The 15,546-nt window shown below is 35.8% G+C and overlaps 1 protein-coding gene and 1 long non-coding RNA gene across 2 annotated transcripts in view; both read left to right on the forward strand.

Annotated features, from left to right (window-relative positions):
- The window catches only part of LOC148779870 (uncharacterized), a 28,298-nt gene extending 20,562 nt beyond the window's left edge, over nucleotides 1-7,736 (forward strand). Inside the window, exon 3 of the long non-coding RNA XR_016044671.1 lies at nucleotides 7,498-7,736. This is a non-coding gene — a long non-coding RNA (uncharacterized LOC148779870). The remainder of the gene's footprint in view (nucleotides 1-7,497) is intronic.
- A 2,140-nt stretch (nucleotides 7,737-9,876) lies between these two features.
- Nucleotides 9,877-10,880, forward strand: LOC110007506 (auxin-responsive protein SAUR50). Its single transcript, XM_020668892.2, has one exon. It carries the CDS (start codon nucleotides 10,037-10,039, stop codon nucleotides 10,316-10,318), a length of 282 nt encoding a protein of 93 aa, XP_020524551.1. The 5' UTR covers nucleotides 9,877-10,036; the 3' UTR covers nucleotides 10,319-10,880.
- The last annotated feature ends 4,666 nt before the right edge of the window (nucleotides 10,881-15,546 follow it).

Raw genomic sequence — 15,546 nt, forward strand, 5'->3', positions numbered from 1 at the left:
AGTATTTGCTTCCCAATATGGCTATCATATACACATGTCGTGTGATGGTCTATTATGAGTGTTTTGCCCTTATCTCTTCAGTCCTACCATTCACACACAAGGATTGCACAGTCCTTAGCAAACTACCCTAGGCATCTCTCCAACCTCATCAAGGTATAACCCTGCTAACCCTTTTCGGTTGTGCTCTATACCCAGGTATCTTAGGGTTTTAGAAGACAAACAACCAAGCTCATTAAGTCTAGTTTGAGTCTCGGCATTAATATTACCAAACTTCAGTCCCTTTGAACCATACTCCCATTGGAGTTCATTGTTCCACTATAATAAAATTGATTACTTGCTCTCATAAGGTCTTTAAATGGCCACAAAAATCCAACAATGCCCACATATGGTCTTAAACTTGTTTAAATATTCAATCGTTGACTGGGAACCTCTTTGTAAGTTGATTAATTTAGTCTTGAGTTGAATAACATTGGCAAATATTTCTCTTTGATATGTATTGTATGAGGTCTCCAACACTTAAGAAGTCGAACTACTGCTGGACACTTTTTTTTTTAAGTCAAGAATGAGAGAGAGTAAAGAGTTAGTAACCATTAGGAAGCACCTTTTACAAGAGGAAGAGAAAGACATGAAAGGTTGAGTGAGATGTTACCTAGCGGAGAATGAGACAAGATGAGAAAAAAAACACTAGATTTAGTAGATGAGAAAATACTTTGTGGGAAAGAAACAAAAAGAGGAAGAGAAGAAGATTGAGAAAGAGAGAGAGAAACTTATGAGAAAGAGGCTTGTAAAGAAAGAAGGTAGCTTAAAGTATAAGATTAGTGTTTGTTCTCAGATTTTTGCCTACTTCAAAGAGTCATCAACTAAAATACCATGCCGAGTTATAATTTTGAATAAACAGAGAGAGTGGGATCATTTAAATTATGGGCTAAAAAACGTTGCAGATCCATACAAATCTGGTTTTTTTTTTAGTCTACTAGCAGCGTTAGCTTCAAAATTTATCTGTATGACATTAAAATTCTCCTAAAATTTTATAAAATCTAATAATAATAGAAATTGTAGAGAAATATGAACTAATTTAAGAAAAATAAAATAAATTAAAGGAGGAAAAAATACTTACCACTCTTCTGGTGCAACCATATCCACTTTTGGATGCCTCTTATTTGTTGAAAATTGGTAGATCTAAGGCTTTTTCATCTAGACCTAGGGTTCCAAAGGCTTATCCTATTTTATGGGATTTATAGGTAATTTCTAGGAATTTCCTAATGAATTTCCTTAGGTGTTTTCAATCTATTTTCATATGATTTTCTACGGATTTCAATGTATTTTCTGAGATTTTTGGATGAGGCATTTATAGGTTGAAATGGAATTATAGTGGAAATTAGATCTGTTCGGGTTTAGATTCAATCAAAATAGTTCTACTTTCTAGAATCAACCGACTTATTGACAAAGTAAAAATATTATGGAAATCTCCCCACCGTCCCAAGCCCTTCGGGCCGCATGAGGCTCACGCTGCACGATGTGGCCTGTGTTGTGCACGTCTGTGAGAGTCGGGCCACCTCGTGGGGCCGACTTGTCGCACGGTGTGCAGGGTCCAGGCAGGGGCAAATTGGTAACCTTGTTCTCTTGCTTTCTGAGACTTCCAACTTTGGCTCAATATGTCCGATTCAGGTGATTCTTGGACCATTGAAAGTCTCTCGGGATGTTCTACGATATGGGATATGTTTCAAATGGTTTTGAGAGAATTAAGCAAGGTTTTAGGTGTACTAGGGTCTAGGGTTTATGTGGTCCATCAAGTTTAGAATTAAAGTTTTAGAAATTCTCTTAACTAGAATTTTGAGGTATCTCAGTTAGAGAGGGAAAATAAGACAGAGCACTACAAGTGTACGAAGCCACTAACTAGATTCTAAATGCAACTTGAAAGATTTAGAGGGACAATAGACTCGGGTAGTATGAAGCAATGCACTCACAGGATCATCTCAAATAAGAGAGAGAGAATGGACTTATAGATCACGCCTTTTGGGAGAGAGTGACAGAAACTTTCAACCTGCTCTATACCGTGTGAGAATTGAAAACTCTAGATTGGGAGCTTTAGAGAGGAGAGAGAACCCAAATTCATACAAATCGCTTTAACTTCATTTCATTTACGCAACAACATATATATATATTTATAATAAGATATAAAAGGGTAAAGAAAAAGAATGAATAAATGACTATACAAAAATGAAATGATAAATAGCCCTCTTAACGCATACTACTCTTCTGGAAATACATAACTTGCCCTTCTTGCAAAGGTGAGCTTGACCTCAAACAACCCATCCTCTTCCTTCGAACCCCCAAAGTCCCTCCTCACTGGTTATATAGAATAGGTAGTCAATCTCTTTAGAAGCATGAAAAATGATGAAATGCATGAACCTCAAACCGCATGCAAAAGGTCAAAACCGCATGTTTTGGACCCAAACCGCATGCTTAAGGTCCAAACCGCACATTTTAGACCCAAACCACATGCTTAAGGTCCAAACCGCATGCTTAAGGTCAGTCTTTTACTAAGATAACCTTTTCTTCATGGTTTTCATAAGTCACAACAGCATTCATTCCCTCAAAGCTCGCGTCGCATTTCTATATGTCACACCCTCACCTCACACCCTCGCTACGTGATGGTTAAAGTTAAACCACTCAACTCATTGTGTTAGCAAAATACACCTAATCTATCCCTTTCCTTAAGTATTTTGATCCATTCTTCCATTTAGGGTCATCTCTGGGTTGTGATATGCTCCTTTAAACTCTCATGGAAGGCTGAGCATACACAGGCAAAAAAAAAGAAAAATAACTGGAGAGCTTCACAATGTCAAAGAATTGTTCATTTCCATCTTTTTGATAGAAAAACATTATTTGTTTTGAAAATAATATGAGAAAACATTTCAATACCCCGAGAATTGGGGAAATCCTTTTTTCTAAGGATGTGGTTTGTATAAGATTGAGGCTCTAAACAATCAAAAGTGAAGTACATCTTCAAATAGTGATGGCCTAAAAATTTATTTTTATCACTAATTATAAAATTTAAAGCTTCAAAAAAAGTGTACATTGAGTAGATCTATGAAAACTTGAAAATATTGAAAATTGATGGTATAGAAAATGTGTTACAAGATGCACTATTTCTAAGACTTGAAATTCATTTTTCTCATGTCTATACATATTGAGTTTGAGATGATTGATTTGAGGATTTTTTAGCATCAAAATAACCTCTTCTAATGAATTTTTGGATAAGTCTTAATTTGATTGATTAGGGCCTCACCCTTATAAAAACGTTTTCATTTTTTAAAGGAAAACATCGTTTCAATCCAAACTAAATGAGTTTGGGTGACGATTCACATTAAACACCATAGTCCAATTAAAAATAAAAGATAAAGAAACTTAAGCTATGGAAAAATATAAAAATATTGAATGTAAAGTAAATAAACCAGAAAATCGTCAAATAGTTTTTGAAAAATTGTAAGAAATGTGTAAATGATCAAGAATACATCGGAAAAGAAAATGTACGTAAAAAAAACCTATTGTAGAAACGGTGCCGTTTGTATAAAGCCAAGGCTCTAAACAATTAAAGTAAAACACACCTACAAATAGTGTCAAGAAGTGTGGTTTCATTACTAAAAATTTTTGTGATAGCCTTAAAATATGCTTTCATCTCTAATTATAAAATTTAAAGCATCAAAAATAGTGTAGTTCGAGCAGGTCTGTGTAAACTTGAAAATCTTGAAAATCGACGATCCAAAAATGCATTACAAGTTGCTATATTTCAAAAACTTGAAATCCATTTTTTCTCATGTCCATGCATCTTAAGGTCGAGATGATCAATTTGAAAAAATTTGGGCATCAAAACGACCTCTTCTAGTGAAATTTTTGAGGTGTGCCCTAATTTGATTGTTTAGAGTGTCGCAATTACATAAAAAAATTTCCTATAGAAAATTCATGCTAATATAATGAATGACCTTTCTCTCAAGGAAAAGTGCAAATTTTCAAAAATAAATTTTGAAATCGAGGGAAAAAAATCCATGATCTAGCTATTGATTGGCAAATAAATGGGCAACTTTGTTAAGCCCTTGCAAAAGAAGCAACGTAATGGACTTCAAAGGTCCCATACTCAGTTCTTGTTAGAATTCGATGGAGCATACAATGAAGAATGGAGAGAAAAGAAGAGACAATATAACATTTATGTGGTTCAAGCCGAAGCCTTACGTCTACAGATCCAAAGCCCAACAGGCTACATTTTCGCTATTTTGGATAAATGTTTACATCAATAAATTCTTCTATATATAGAGGACAATCACACAATTACATGAGATAAATATGGTATGATAACTTGATGACTAAGTAACTGGGTCTCTATCTTCTAGATACCTAACCTTATCAAGAGATATAGTAATCAAATCCGTGGTAAATTTCACAAGTTACTATGATCTTCAAAGAAACAACCTTTCTTGGGCTCTCTACTTTTATCTACTCTCTCAGAGGCTTCTTTTCTTTCTAGAGGTTTTCTCTCTCTAAAAGAAAATGACCTTTCTTTCTTTCTTCTTTAGAATATCCGGGATCGAGTAACAAAAAACTCGACGATCATCACACACAATGGAGCAATGGAAAACTCCTTCATCATACATAATCAAGTAATAAAAAACTTGATCATCAACCAGGATCGAGAAATTCGATCACTAAAGTGAAACTGGAATTGGAGTCTTAAAACCAAAAAGTTGCTAAAGAAACTTCCCAATTTGCAAAATAGAAAAACACCCAACTTGCAAAATATCTTCTTCTTCTTTTTAACCATAAAATCCCAAATCAATCTCTCTCTATCTCTAAAAAACACACCACAAATGGAAATGGATAAGCTCATGAGTCATGACATAAAGCATGAAAGAAGTTGTTTCTCTCTCCATTCAAAGATATCACTAAAAGTACGATGGCTATGGGAAAAGCGCACAGGGCAGCACCAACTTTTGCAAGGCCCATGGTGATGGCAAGCGATCTTGGGGGGACCTATTCCCAAGATCAACAAGGAGGATGCGATAGGTTTGCAAAGGGGAAGACAGGACTTTGCGCTGCGCACATGGTGCAGAACATCATATATTCTTCAAAGACCGACACAAAGGCAGCAACTTTTCGGCAACTTTATTTGCCGGGAAAATCTCATCCTTACATAGCTCTTCGCCGCTGCTTGCTGGGAAATTTTTCCGAAGCCTCTTCCTTGCAAACTCACCGAGCTTAGGACAAGTATGCGCATGGAGACATCGCAACGCTCAGCCTCTCGCCTGAGCTCTACAACTCTAAACTTATGCAAATCTTCAAGCCCATGGATCTTGTTCCCCTGAGGGTTTTTCTCGTTTTCGAATACTTTTCCAACGATACCATGGCGCACATATATTGATCGATAAAGCGAGAAAGCAGAGTGTGGAGCTCTTTCTCCAAATATAGATAAATACGGAAAGCGACCAAAATGCCATCGGTTTCAACAAATTTATACGAAAAGATACCAGAGATATTATATATGCGAGGAAAAAACCAGAGAATTTGGAAGCCCACAACATGAACCAAACAAATCTCTCTCTCCATGTGCAAGCCACACTCTCTCTCTCATAAAAGAGCAACCCAATTATATCTCCCTCTCTGCACTTTTGTAACTTGGAATGTGTATGCCCATTGAAAAGCAGACTGGTTGCCTTGACTCATAGCGAGATGAGATTGAGCAAGGGGTTTTTTTTAGTAGGGTGATCGGTGCTCTCGTGGCAGGCACAAATGAACTAACCGGGATGGGACAGGTGCAGGAGGCACACTCACAGGCACATGAGCAGAAGACGAAGGCACAAAGTCAACAAGAAGAATGTGCTGATACCATGTTCAAATTCAAGGGAGCATACAATGAAGAATGGAGAGAGAAGAAGAGAGAACATAACATTTACGTGATTCAGGCCGAAGCCTTATATCCATGAATCCAAAGCCCAACAGGCTACATCTTCGCTATTTTGAATAAATATTTACATTAATAAGTTCCTCTATATATAAAGGACAATCACACAATTACATGAGATAACTATGGTATGATAACTTGATGACCAAGTAACTGGATCTCTATCTTCTAGATACCTAACCTTATCAAGAAATATATATCCATACATCCATAATGATGTATGTCAATATGAATCTGAGATATCCATATCTTAATAGTTTTGAACTGAATAGATTGTTGGGTTTGGTGCATTGTTCACAAAATCGCCCGATCTAACTGCTAATCTCTCAGTTAAATCGGAAACGGCCAGTGACCGGCTCCTGTTTTGGGTAGTTAAGGTGATCAACCGGTATTTTTAAAAAGAATTTCAAAAAAATATATATAAATTCTCAAAAATAAGGAATTTGATTTGTGATGCATTTTTAAATATTTTTTATAGTATGGTAAAGATTAAAAATTGTGTTGGTCATTAATTCACTATTATATTTTCCCATCTTTTTTAGAAAGTTTTAAAAATAGCCCATGGAAAATATAAAATGGGCTAAAATCCTTTTTTTTCATTAATTTTCAACTTCACTTGAATGTGTTTTGCTTGAATCATTCTTTATATAGTTTTTATATTTTCGTAGATTTGTTTTTGTATTTTTTGTATTTTTTTTAACACTTTTTTTATCACCCAAGACTTGCCCGGTTAAAGCAGTTGAATCGGCTGGTTTACCAGTTAGGCCGGTTAAACCGCTTTCAAACCCATGTCTGGTTAACCGTTCCGGTTCGATTTTGTGAATAATGGTTTGATAATAACTAAATCACCATACCCATATTTTATTCTAAAGATTAGGGTATTATGAAAAATAAAAAATTGACTTTCTTGAGAAGCAAGAAAGTGATATCTTTATAAGAGAGTGAAGGAGGACATAATACCCATCTTTTGAGGGTCACCCCTTTGGGGAGTATGGGAATAGATCTCCAATATAGAAATGGATCTCCAAGAGAGAGAGACATGGCCACCTCCACGAGAGAGGCAGTATTCTTATGAATTTTGGGTTGGTTAACTTTCACTTCTGGAGAGAGAAAGTCTCTCGGTTGCTCTTAAAGTTATCTTTCCGGTAGTGGTGGCAAAGATGATGTTGATCTACGGTGTTACTCGGTTTAGAGAGTGGGTTTAAAAGAGAAGATCAGCAATGGTCTTTTACCGAAGTTTAGAGATAGGTATTATCTCTTGTAACCCAAAACTGTAATCTTCAATGTGATAATGGATTTCTAGTTGTTGTGGCCATGAATGTTACCCTACGGGGTGAACTATGTAAATCATGTGTTGTTTTTATGTTTGCTTTATGTCTCGCACTTGATTTATAGTTGTATTTATTTACTTTGCATTTAGTCAATCATGTACACGATCTTGGGTGGAATCCTAGAATTTGGGATTCCTCGTTCCACAAGCTAAGGGGTTCACGAGATCCCTACATAAATGACATTGACACCTAAACAACTTTTTCTTTCAGGGAATTTTTTTAACATTTCATGGAGCCAGTGGATATTATGTATGTGATTCTACAAGGGGTCAAGGCTACACCAGATGTTGCAAGTATATTCCAATTCATCAATAGTTGAGCTACCTATGGAAGTCTCTTGATTTCTATGAAATTTTTTTTGTCTTATGGGAATGGTTCAGATTATATATTGGCTATTGGGGTGTCTTATTTTGTTTAGGTTTCCTAAATTTGTAACCTTTCCCTAATCTAGGAATTATTAATCCCTTTTCCAAAATAAAAGGAAAAATACTTGACCTTTTGCATATTTTATGATATTTTTCTTGTTGGTAGTCCAACATAATATGGAAGGAAAGCTTCCATGGCTAAATTTGAGCACAGTTCTGAGGTAACCAGGTGGCATCTACAGCTTGTTAGATGCGATAGCATAACCCCCTATCTCTTTGGTTTAATCTACCATAAAAGTAGTTTATGGGTAGGGATGCTTGTAGAATGATCATTTGTTTGCAATTTTCAATAAGTGGTGGTATTAATGATGCCTAGTTCAGCGAAAACAGTTAGACAAGAGAAGACTATAATATGAACATATTTAGCCATCTAATTTGCCTCCTTAACTATATAATTAAGCTAACTCCACCTTGGCCGGCCCCAAGCACGTTATGCCAGTTCCAAGCCTGGGTAGAGGAGGGTTGTATTAGGTAGGCATCCAACATAAAACTTTGTCCAATCTTTTTATGAATCCTAAAACTATATTATATGCTCATGCTAGGGCATTTTCTGTATGCTTTTTACTGAAGGTATGGCCCTTAATAGATCAGAATGGTGGAACATGATTCTTATAGCCGATCCCAAATAGTAAAATAAGGCTCGGATGATGATTATAATGATGATGAACTATGTACCTGAGTTCCATTGGAAGGGGACCATAAAGCACATCAAAAAATTTATCTGATATTTTTCTCAACATCCAGACATTGAAGGAATTACATGAGAACACTTGAAGAAACCTACAAATTCATTTCTATTCTCTGAAAACATGTGAAATCCACACTTAACTTTTCTAATTTTATGCATAATCCTATGTAAATTTGTAAATGCCTTGATGGCTCTAACAAAGATTGGAAACAAATCAGAGTACTTAAGATTGTCGATAACCCTAAACAATGGATTGTGGCTCTAACAGCATGTGAAGCTGTAAAATAGACACGGTGACTCCAAAAGCACGTGAAACTCCAAAATGAGGATCCTTACAACTGTTCAATTCCTCTTTGGATTGTGGAAATGCCATCATTGCTTGTGATGTCGGAAAAGGTAGATACATTGAGAGTTAACTCACCTTCCATCCTTTGCCCAGCTTGTACTAAGGCCTCATTATTTGCAACAATGCGGGATCCCCATCTATAAGGACCACTATCGTAGTATGGTGGGACATTAAGAAAGTGACTCATAGGTACCCTGTATTTGTCTGAATTAAGGGACCTTGAGTATCTACTTTTGGAATAGAAAAACAGCAACGTGAAGAGGGAAGCAAACTACATGAATAGAAGTTTTGTTAATCTTGATTATTTCTGGTCTACAGAGCTCCATGTGATGATTTCTGGTCTGGGGATCGACAGCAATCTGAGACCACATAATTTGATTGGCTCCATGTGATTATTTCTGGTCTGGGGATCGACAGCAATCTGAGACCACATAATTTGATTGAGCCATCACTGTGCTTTTAGTTATTCACCTAATTGTTTTATTAGTGAACTTGATCATGAATCAATGCAAAGTCTAGAGTATTAATTCCAAGTTAATATTTGGTTTTGAATATTGTTATTGATACTAATCCAAATTTATATTATTTTGTAAATGCACCATCCAGCCAACTCATCTTTCAAGAAGGATTTTTCTCCATTTTTAGCGCTGTCTGCCAAACACTATTCCTTTGAGTTTCATAGATAGGACTAAATATTGTCACCATAACTCACTGCAGGTTATATCCTTAGAAGAGATGATGGCCCATAACTTCATGAAAGCTCATTTACCACATGCTTATTTATAATGTAATGATGAGGTCGTGGATATGCAGGAAAATGATGCACATGAGGTAGGGTCCATCGAATGGTTGTTCACTAGCAGCCGACGAGCCAAAAAAACCATGTGACAGTGACTGAACAGCCAAGTGCATGTCATTCATGAAGCACTTTTATACCATTCGCATGTGCACCGTGGTGAAAACAGGAAAACTCCACATCCACCATTCAATTGCCGTGGGTCTTTTGCATAAGTGGAGCATGGAACCAAACTCCTAACTCTCCATGTGATCCTGTCTTGTGCAAGAAAAACCATAGGACAATGTCCAAACAAGAAGCCCATGTGGTTATGCCCCTCTCTCTCCAAGAGATGGGATCAAAATATGTCATAAGGGAACTTCCACCTGCCCTTTTCAGTATAAGTATGCCGTCACTCAAGTGTTTCTCTCAACCAAAATTCAAACCTCAGTCCTCTGTTTCTCACTGTAGCTTTGAGATTTCTCTTTTCTTTCCGGAATATAACTCGAGGAAAGATGGGTATGAAGAAGGGTGAGTTTGCAACAGTAAAGAAGCAAATTGTGAATTGGTTTAGTACTGCACAAGCAGCTCCTGATGTTCCAAAGGGTCACTTTGCAGTTTATGTAGGTGAGAATAGAAGGCGTTTTGTCATACCGACCTCGTACTTAAAAACTTCACTCTTTCAAAGCTTGCTTCAAAGAGCAGAGGAGGAATTTGGCTTTGAACATGATATGGGCATCACTATACCATGCAAAGAGGAGCACTTCTTGGCCCTAATCTCTTCCTTGAGATGCTAAGCTAGGTTGAGGGAGTTTTTAGCCCTCTAAGAGAGAGTACGTGTCACTGACAGAGCGAGAGACGTGTTATCAGCCATGAGCATGTTAGAGAAACATGCTTGCTCTGCAATGCGCTACCCCAAGTTTTAGATCAGTCAGGCTAGACAGTACTAAGAGCATCTGAGACTCCTCGCCATTAGAGAGAGTAAAAAGAGGGCCCCACTGATGCATTCGCCTAAAGGATTTATCAAAAGAACACTATTATTAGTATGAGCAGTGCACATGCTAGAAGAGTGCTTTGCACTTAAGCAAGCACACAACCCATGGGGTTCATTTGTAGTTGGAAGATGCCTTGTGGTAAATAAATTGGATGGAGCTCATGTAAATAGAAGAATGCACAAAATCATGTTCTAGCTTCTCCATGTGTGAATAGCCATGGAGCACCACAAGGAAACATAGTCCATTTCAATGTATTTCCTATCCTGCATATAAATGTCTGGTTTATTAGTATGTTTCCTCTGACTTTTGAATCTGTTTGTTCATTTCCTCTTGAATATAAGTGCTACTACAGCTACTACTGCTACTTCCAGTTCTGCTACAAATGGTGCTACCTAACTACTAATAATACTACCATTATTTCAAAAAAGAATTTTTACATTTTGTGCCTTGCTACTCAAGGGATAGTAACACAAATACTTTGTTCATTGTAGTTGAAAAAGCACATGAGTGGGATCAAATGATGGGAACCATCAAAGATATAAATAGTTATGAGAGCAGGATTGGCCCTACATATACAAGGGATGGACAGTCAAGTAGGAAAATTAAGACAAAGGAAAAAGTATTATTGGTTGTGCTACACAATAAGCATCAATTGTTTTTTCTAGAGGGTGCACAAAATGTTACACCAAATGCACTATACACTGCATTTTCTGGATCTAACATACTTTAAATAATTACAAGGTTACTATAAAGGGAAAATATAAAATGAGACCATTTACCTTTGGTACAGGTGGTCACAATTAAACTTGGCCATTGGATATAAAATTGGGTGGATGCATTTATTCCATGGAACAAGCTTAAAGTTCAAAAGATACTTTCTAGAACTTTGTGACACATCCAAGCTATCAGATTACAAATCGGATGGCTATAAGTAATTGTGAACTCCTTGTGCCAAAGATAAATGGTTTGTATAAGTAATTGTGAACTCCTTGTATCAAAAATAAATGGTTTCATAGTATATAATCCCCATTGTAAAAATTTCTTAAGTATCTGTGACGAGAACAGAATACGAAAAGAGAAAACATCCCATAAGTACAAGAGTAGATGAGCGTCTGATGAGTGAGACATAGAAGAAGTTAAGAAGCCGGTTGCTTCAGTGATGAAACACTCCAATTGCAAGGACACAGGTCGAATGTTGGAGCCTCCCTTGTGTAAATCAAGTTCTCGACTCAAAAAAATGTATGCATCAAGAACATGAGAGAGAGAGAGAGACAATGAGAACTGTGGTGCATTGAAGTTTACATACTGTAAATTAACAAATGGAAGATAAATGTTTATCTACCAAATCGGTCATTGAGTGGAGGAAGAGTTCATATCGTCCGTTATTGACGATTGATGGTTAAGATGGTGTTTAATATATTATTTGTAAACTACAATGCACCATGGTGTCAATTATATTTTTTTTCTTTTTTCCTCTTTGAAAGAGAGAAAGTAAAATAAAAATGAAAACCACCAAGTTTGAGTTTTGAACATAAGGGGCAGTTTGAAAACTTTAAAAAGAAGCACATAATTTCATTATTAAGTGATTGGGATTGTCTATAAATAGATCATTTATCTTTTGGACATGGGGGTCACAATTATTCACTCATTAGATGTCAATTGGATGCTTTGGGGTGAGTTACGAAATCCGAGAATTTTTTTTTGGAACTGTGTATCTATCAATGACAATATTAAAATTACCCATTTTGAAATTTAAGAGACGAAAATGATTATGACTTTAATGTACAAAAGATAAATGGTTCTTTGTAGATAATCACGATTGTATATCTCATTTAAGGTTCCAATAGTACATGGACTTTACCGTTTGTGTGCCACATATTTTCACTATCTACCTCAATACTACCAATGAGATGTTTCGTTTGTTGAAGGGACGGTGAGCTCATCTCCAAGGTTTGTTATCAATGAAGGACTACATGTAATATGGAAACAGAATAGTACATGTACTATGGTGGCATTTCCTGTTTACATATGTTGAACTTTGCATCTCTATGTCTGACTGGTTAGGAACATAACTCGAACCAGGGAGCTAACCGCTCGCGGACCTAGTTTTTGTGAGGCAGGTCAAGGATTCAAAGCCACAAAATTTGTCCAAAACCCAACAAAGCCGACCTACCCATATGCTTTTGAGGATTTGGCTTAAATAATCTTTAGCTCATTAAGGTATTAACAATTGCTATACTATGTACCAAATTCAAATCCTACCACCAAAGTAGTGAAAATAAAATAAAGGTAACCTCTTTCTCACCAAATTTGACGAGAGACACCAAGAATAAACTAAAGACCAAGAACTAATACCGTAATAACTAGTTAGTTAAGGTTCAACCATGGGAATTGCTACAATTTCTTAAAAATTAATTAGCAGTCAACAAAACACTTAAATTATTGAGAATGGGGTTGGTTTCTAGTGGCAATTCCACCTGAGCCCTAGTTAAACATCATGACCTCCATTTTCACTAACACTTTAAAAACATTGACACTTTTTGGTCAATTCCAAAACAGGTAGGGGCCTATATTCCCTATTGATCTACCCGAAAACAAAAAAACATTTTCAAGGTAGTGGAGAAGGTAGATAGGAAGATACTATTGCTGCTATTGTTTTGATGAATTTGGTGGAGTGTAGGTGTACCTCCCCATATTCTTGATAAGCTTAAATTAGGAAAATACTTGAGGTAGCCTAACTGAAAGCAAAATAAAGCTACAATTGTACTTGAGTCTTTTTTATCAACACAAGGAGCACAACTCACATGCAAAATGATATAAGTAGCACACACAATGTGAAGTACTTGGCCTCATATTAGGTCTATAGCAACAAATTTCCCTTTTTTTCTTGTTAGGCAATTGAGCTATATTCCCACAACCATAAGTTTGCAATAACAAGCATGTTCTCATTGAGCTATGCAAGCTTAGCCATCTCTCCTTCCAAGGAACAAGAGTTTAGTTAGGTTCTTTTTTTAATTTCATTTTTTCTCAAAAGATCTAAATATAATGGAATACATATAATAGAAAGAAGTGTTGAAGACTTGGAAAATGTTTTAAGGAAAATAAAATATATTTCTATATATTTTTATGAATCAAAATTTCTATAAGCTTTTTAAAGTATCTTTGTCCCTAACCTTGTCTACAATTACCTAAAATTTTGATTTTTAAGTTTCAAATAAACTCCAGAAATAATTTTCTTTCTTGAAACTAGAGGGGAAATATTTTTATTGGTAGAATTTTTTGTTTAATGATATTTTCTCAATTTTTGCAGGAGAAATATATGGTTGTCTCTATGTGGGGGATGTTTATATCTTGTTAATGGACAATACATCCGTTTATTGTCATACCTATTGCATTTTGAAGGGTGAGATGGGAAGGAGACTTCTACTCATGAAAAATCAAGTTTTACAAAAATAAAGACATATATAAGTTATTATTGTTATATGCTCGATTATCATTCCCATACCGAAGTATTGATATGTAGTAGTAAATCATCATCATCCCGAGCCTTATCTCAACTACTTGAGTTTGGCTATACAAATCAGTTATATAATTCTACTCTATCAAGGGTCATACCTTTAGTCAGACTATAAATCACCATATCTTTTCTCATTACTTCTATCCATATTCTATTAGAGTTTTCCACTTGAACTCAATCTCCTAACTATTGTTGTTCTAGGTTGATGTTGTATATAACCAGACCACCCAATTCTACATTCCCTCATTTTATCTCCTATTGGAGCTACCTTAAGTTATCTTATATGATATAGTGATAAATGTAGAAAAAAATGAGAAAGGGAGAATGTTATAAATAAAAATATTATCACTTACAAGCAATATCCTCATGGTGACTTTAATTTTCTATTCATATGAAAGTGTTTTATTTGCAATGAGATGTATTTCTCCATCTCCTTTACATGTGATTTAGGTTAGAGGGATAGTTGTATGGGAGTTTACATCAATTGAATGTTATGGGACTCACCTCAGCCAAGTTACTCAGCCTTTGGCCAAGGTGAGTTACTTGGGGAGTCAAAGTGACTCGTCAAGTCATGCACAAGGCAAAAGTGCCCTAGAAAAATAAAAAATAAAATAAATATAATAAAAGTAAAATAATCAACCTTAAAAAATCCAAATAAGTTTTTAAAAAATTTAAAAATATATAAAAAGGAGATCACGGCAAAAAGTACTCACCAAATTTGTTTAAATTTTTTATGTACCCTAAATAGTACATACATCTTGGGGCTACTTGGCGTCACCCACAAGACAAGTCTGAATAATTCATCCGAGTCCATCCAGCAAGCACACCATCACCTCCTGTTCTTCCTTTTTCCAGTGAAACCCAAGCCTCCCATCTCAATTTTATTCCTTGTCCTCTTCTCTTGGCCTTGATCAAGCATCTCTTTTTGTCTTAGATCTGAGGTTTTTGCTTCAAATCTAGCCTCCTTTGTCTTGGATATGCGCTCAAATCTATGATTTCCCACTCATACAGACATAGAAATCATCAAGGTATGATGGAGGAGCTCTAGACCTCTTTTGACCACTTAAGTCTAGATGTGTTTATTCCTTCTCTCCAAAAGGTCTTAGGCAGATTAACATGAGTCATCATGGATCTAGTCATTTCTAAGAGGGTTCTCTTACGTCTTACAGCTATTCCATTTTGTTGTGGCGTATAAGGTATAGTGATATGTCTTTTAATACCATATTCTTGGAAATAAGTATTGAAAGTTTCAGATGTGTACTCACCTCCCCTGTTAGTTTTAAGAACTTTGATGTTTATACTCAATTGATTTTCTACTTCTTTTTTATATATTTTAAATTTTCTAAAGCTTCTGATTTATAGTGGATTAGATAAACATATCCAAATCTAGAAAAATCATCAATAAAAGTGATGAAGTATGACATCCTTCTATGAGTTTTAACGTTGAAGGGCCCATAAATGTCTGAGTGGACTATATTCAATAACTCATTAGCTCTCTCCCCTTTATTGAATG

This window comes from Amborella trichopoda, chromosome 11 (assembly GCF_054954075.1).
Source record: "Amborella trichopoda isolate Santa Cruz 75 chromosome 11, AtrichopodaSantaCruz75HAP2 v2.0, whole genome shotgun sequence".
Taxonomy (NCBI): Eukaryota; Viridiplantae; Streptophyta; class Magnoliopsida; order Amborellales; family Amborellaceae; genus Amborella; species Amborella trichopoda.

Coding starts and splice junctions, on each gene's coding strand:
- LOC110007506 (XM_020668892.2), top strand. CDS start 10,037: ATGGGTATGAAGAAGGGTGAGTTTGCAACAGTAAAGAAGCAAATTGTG.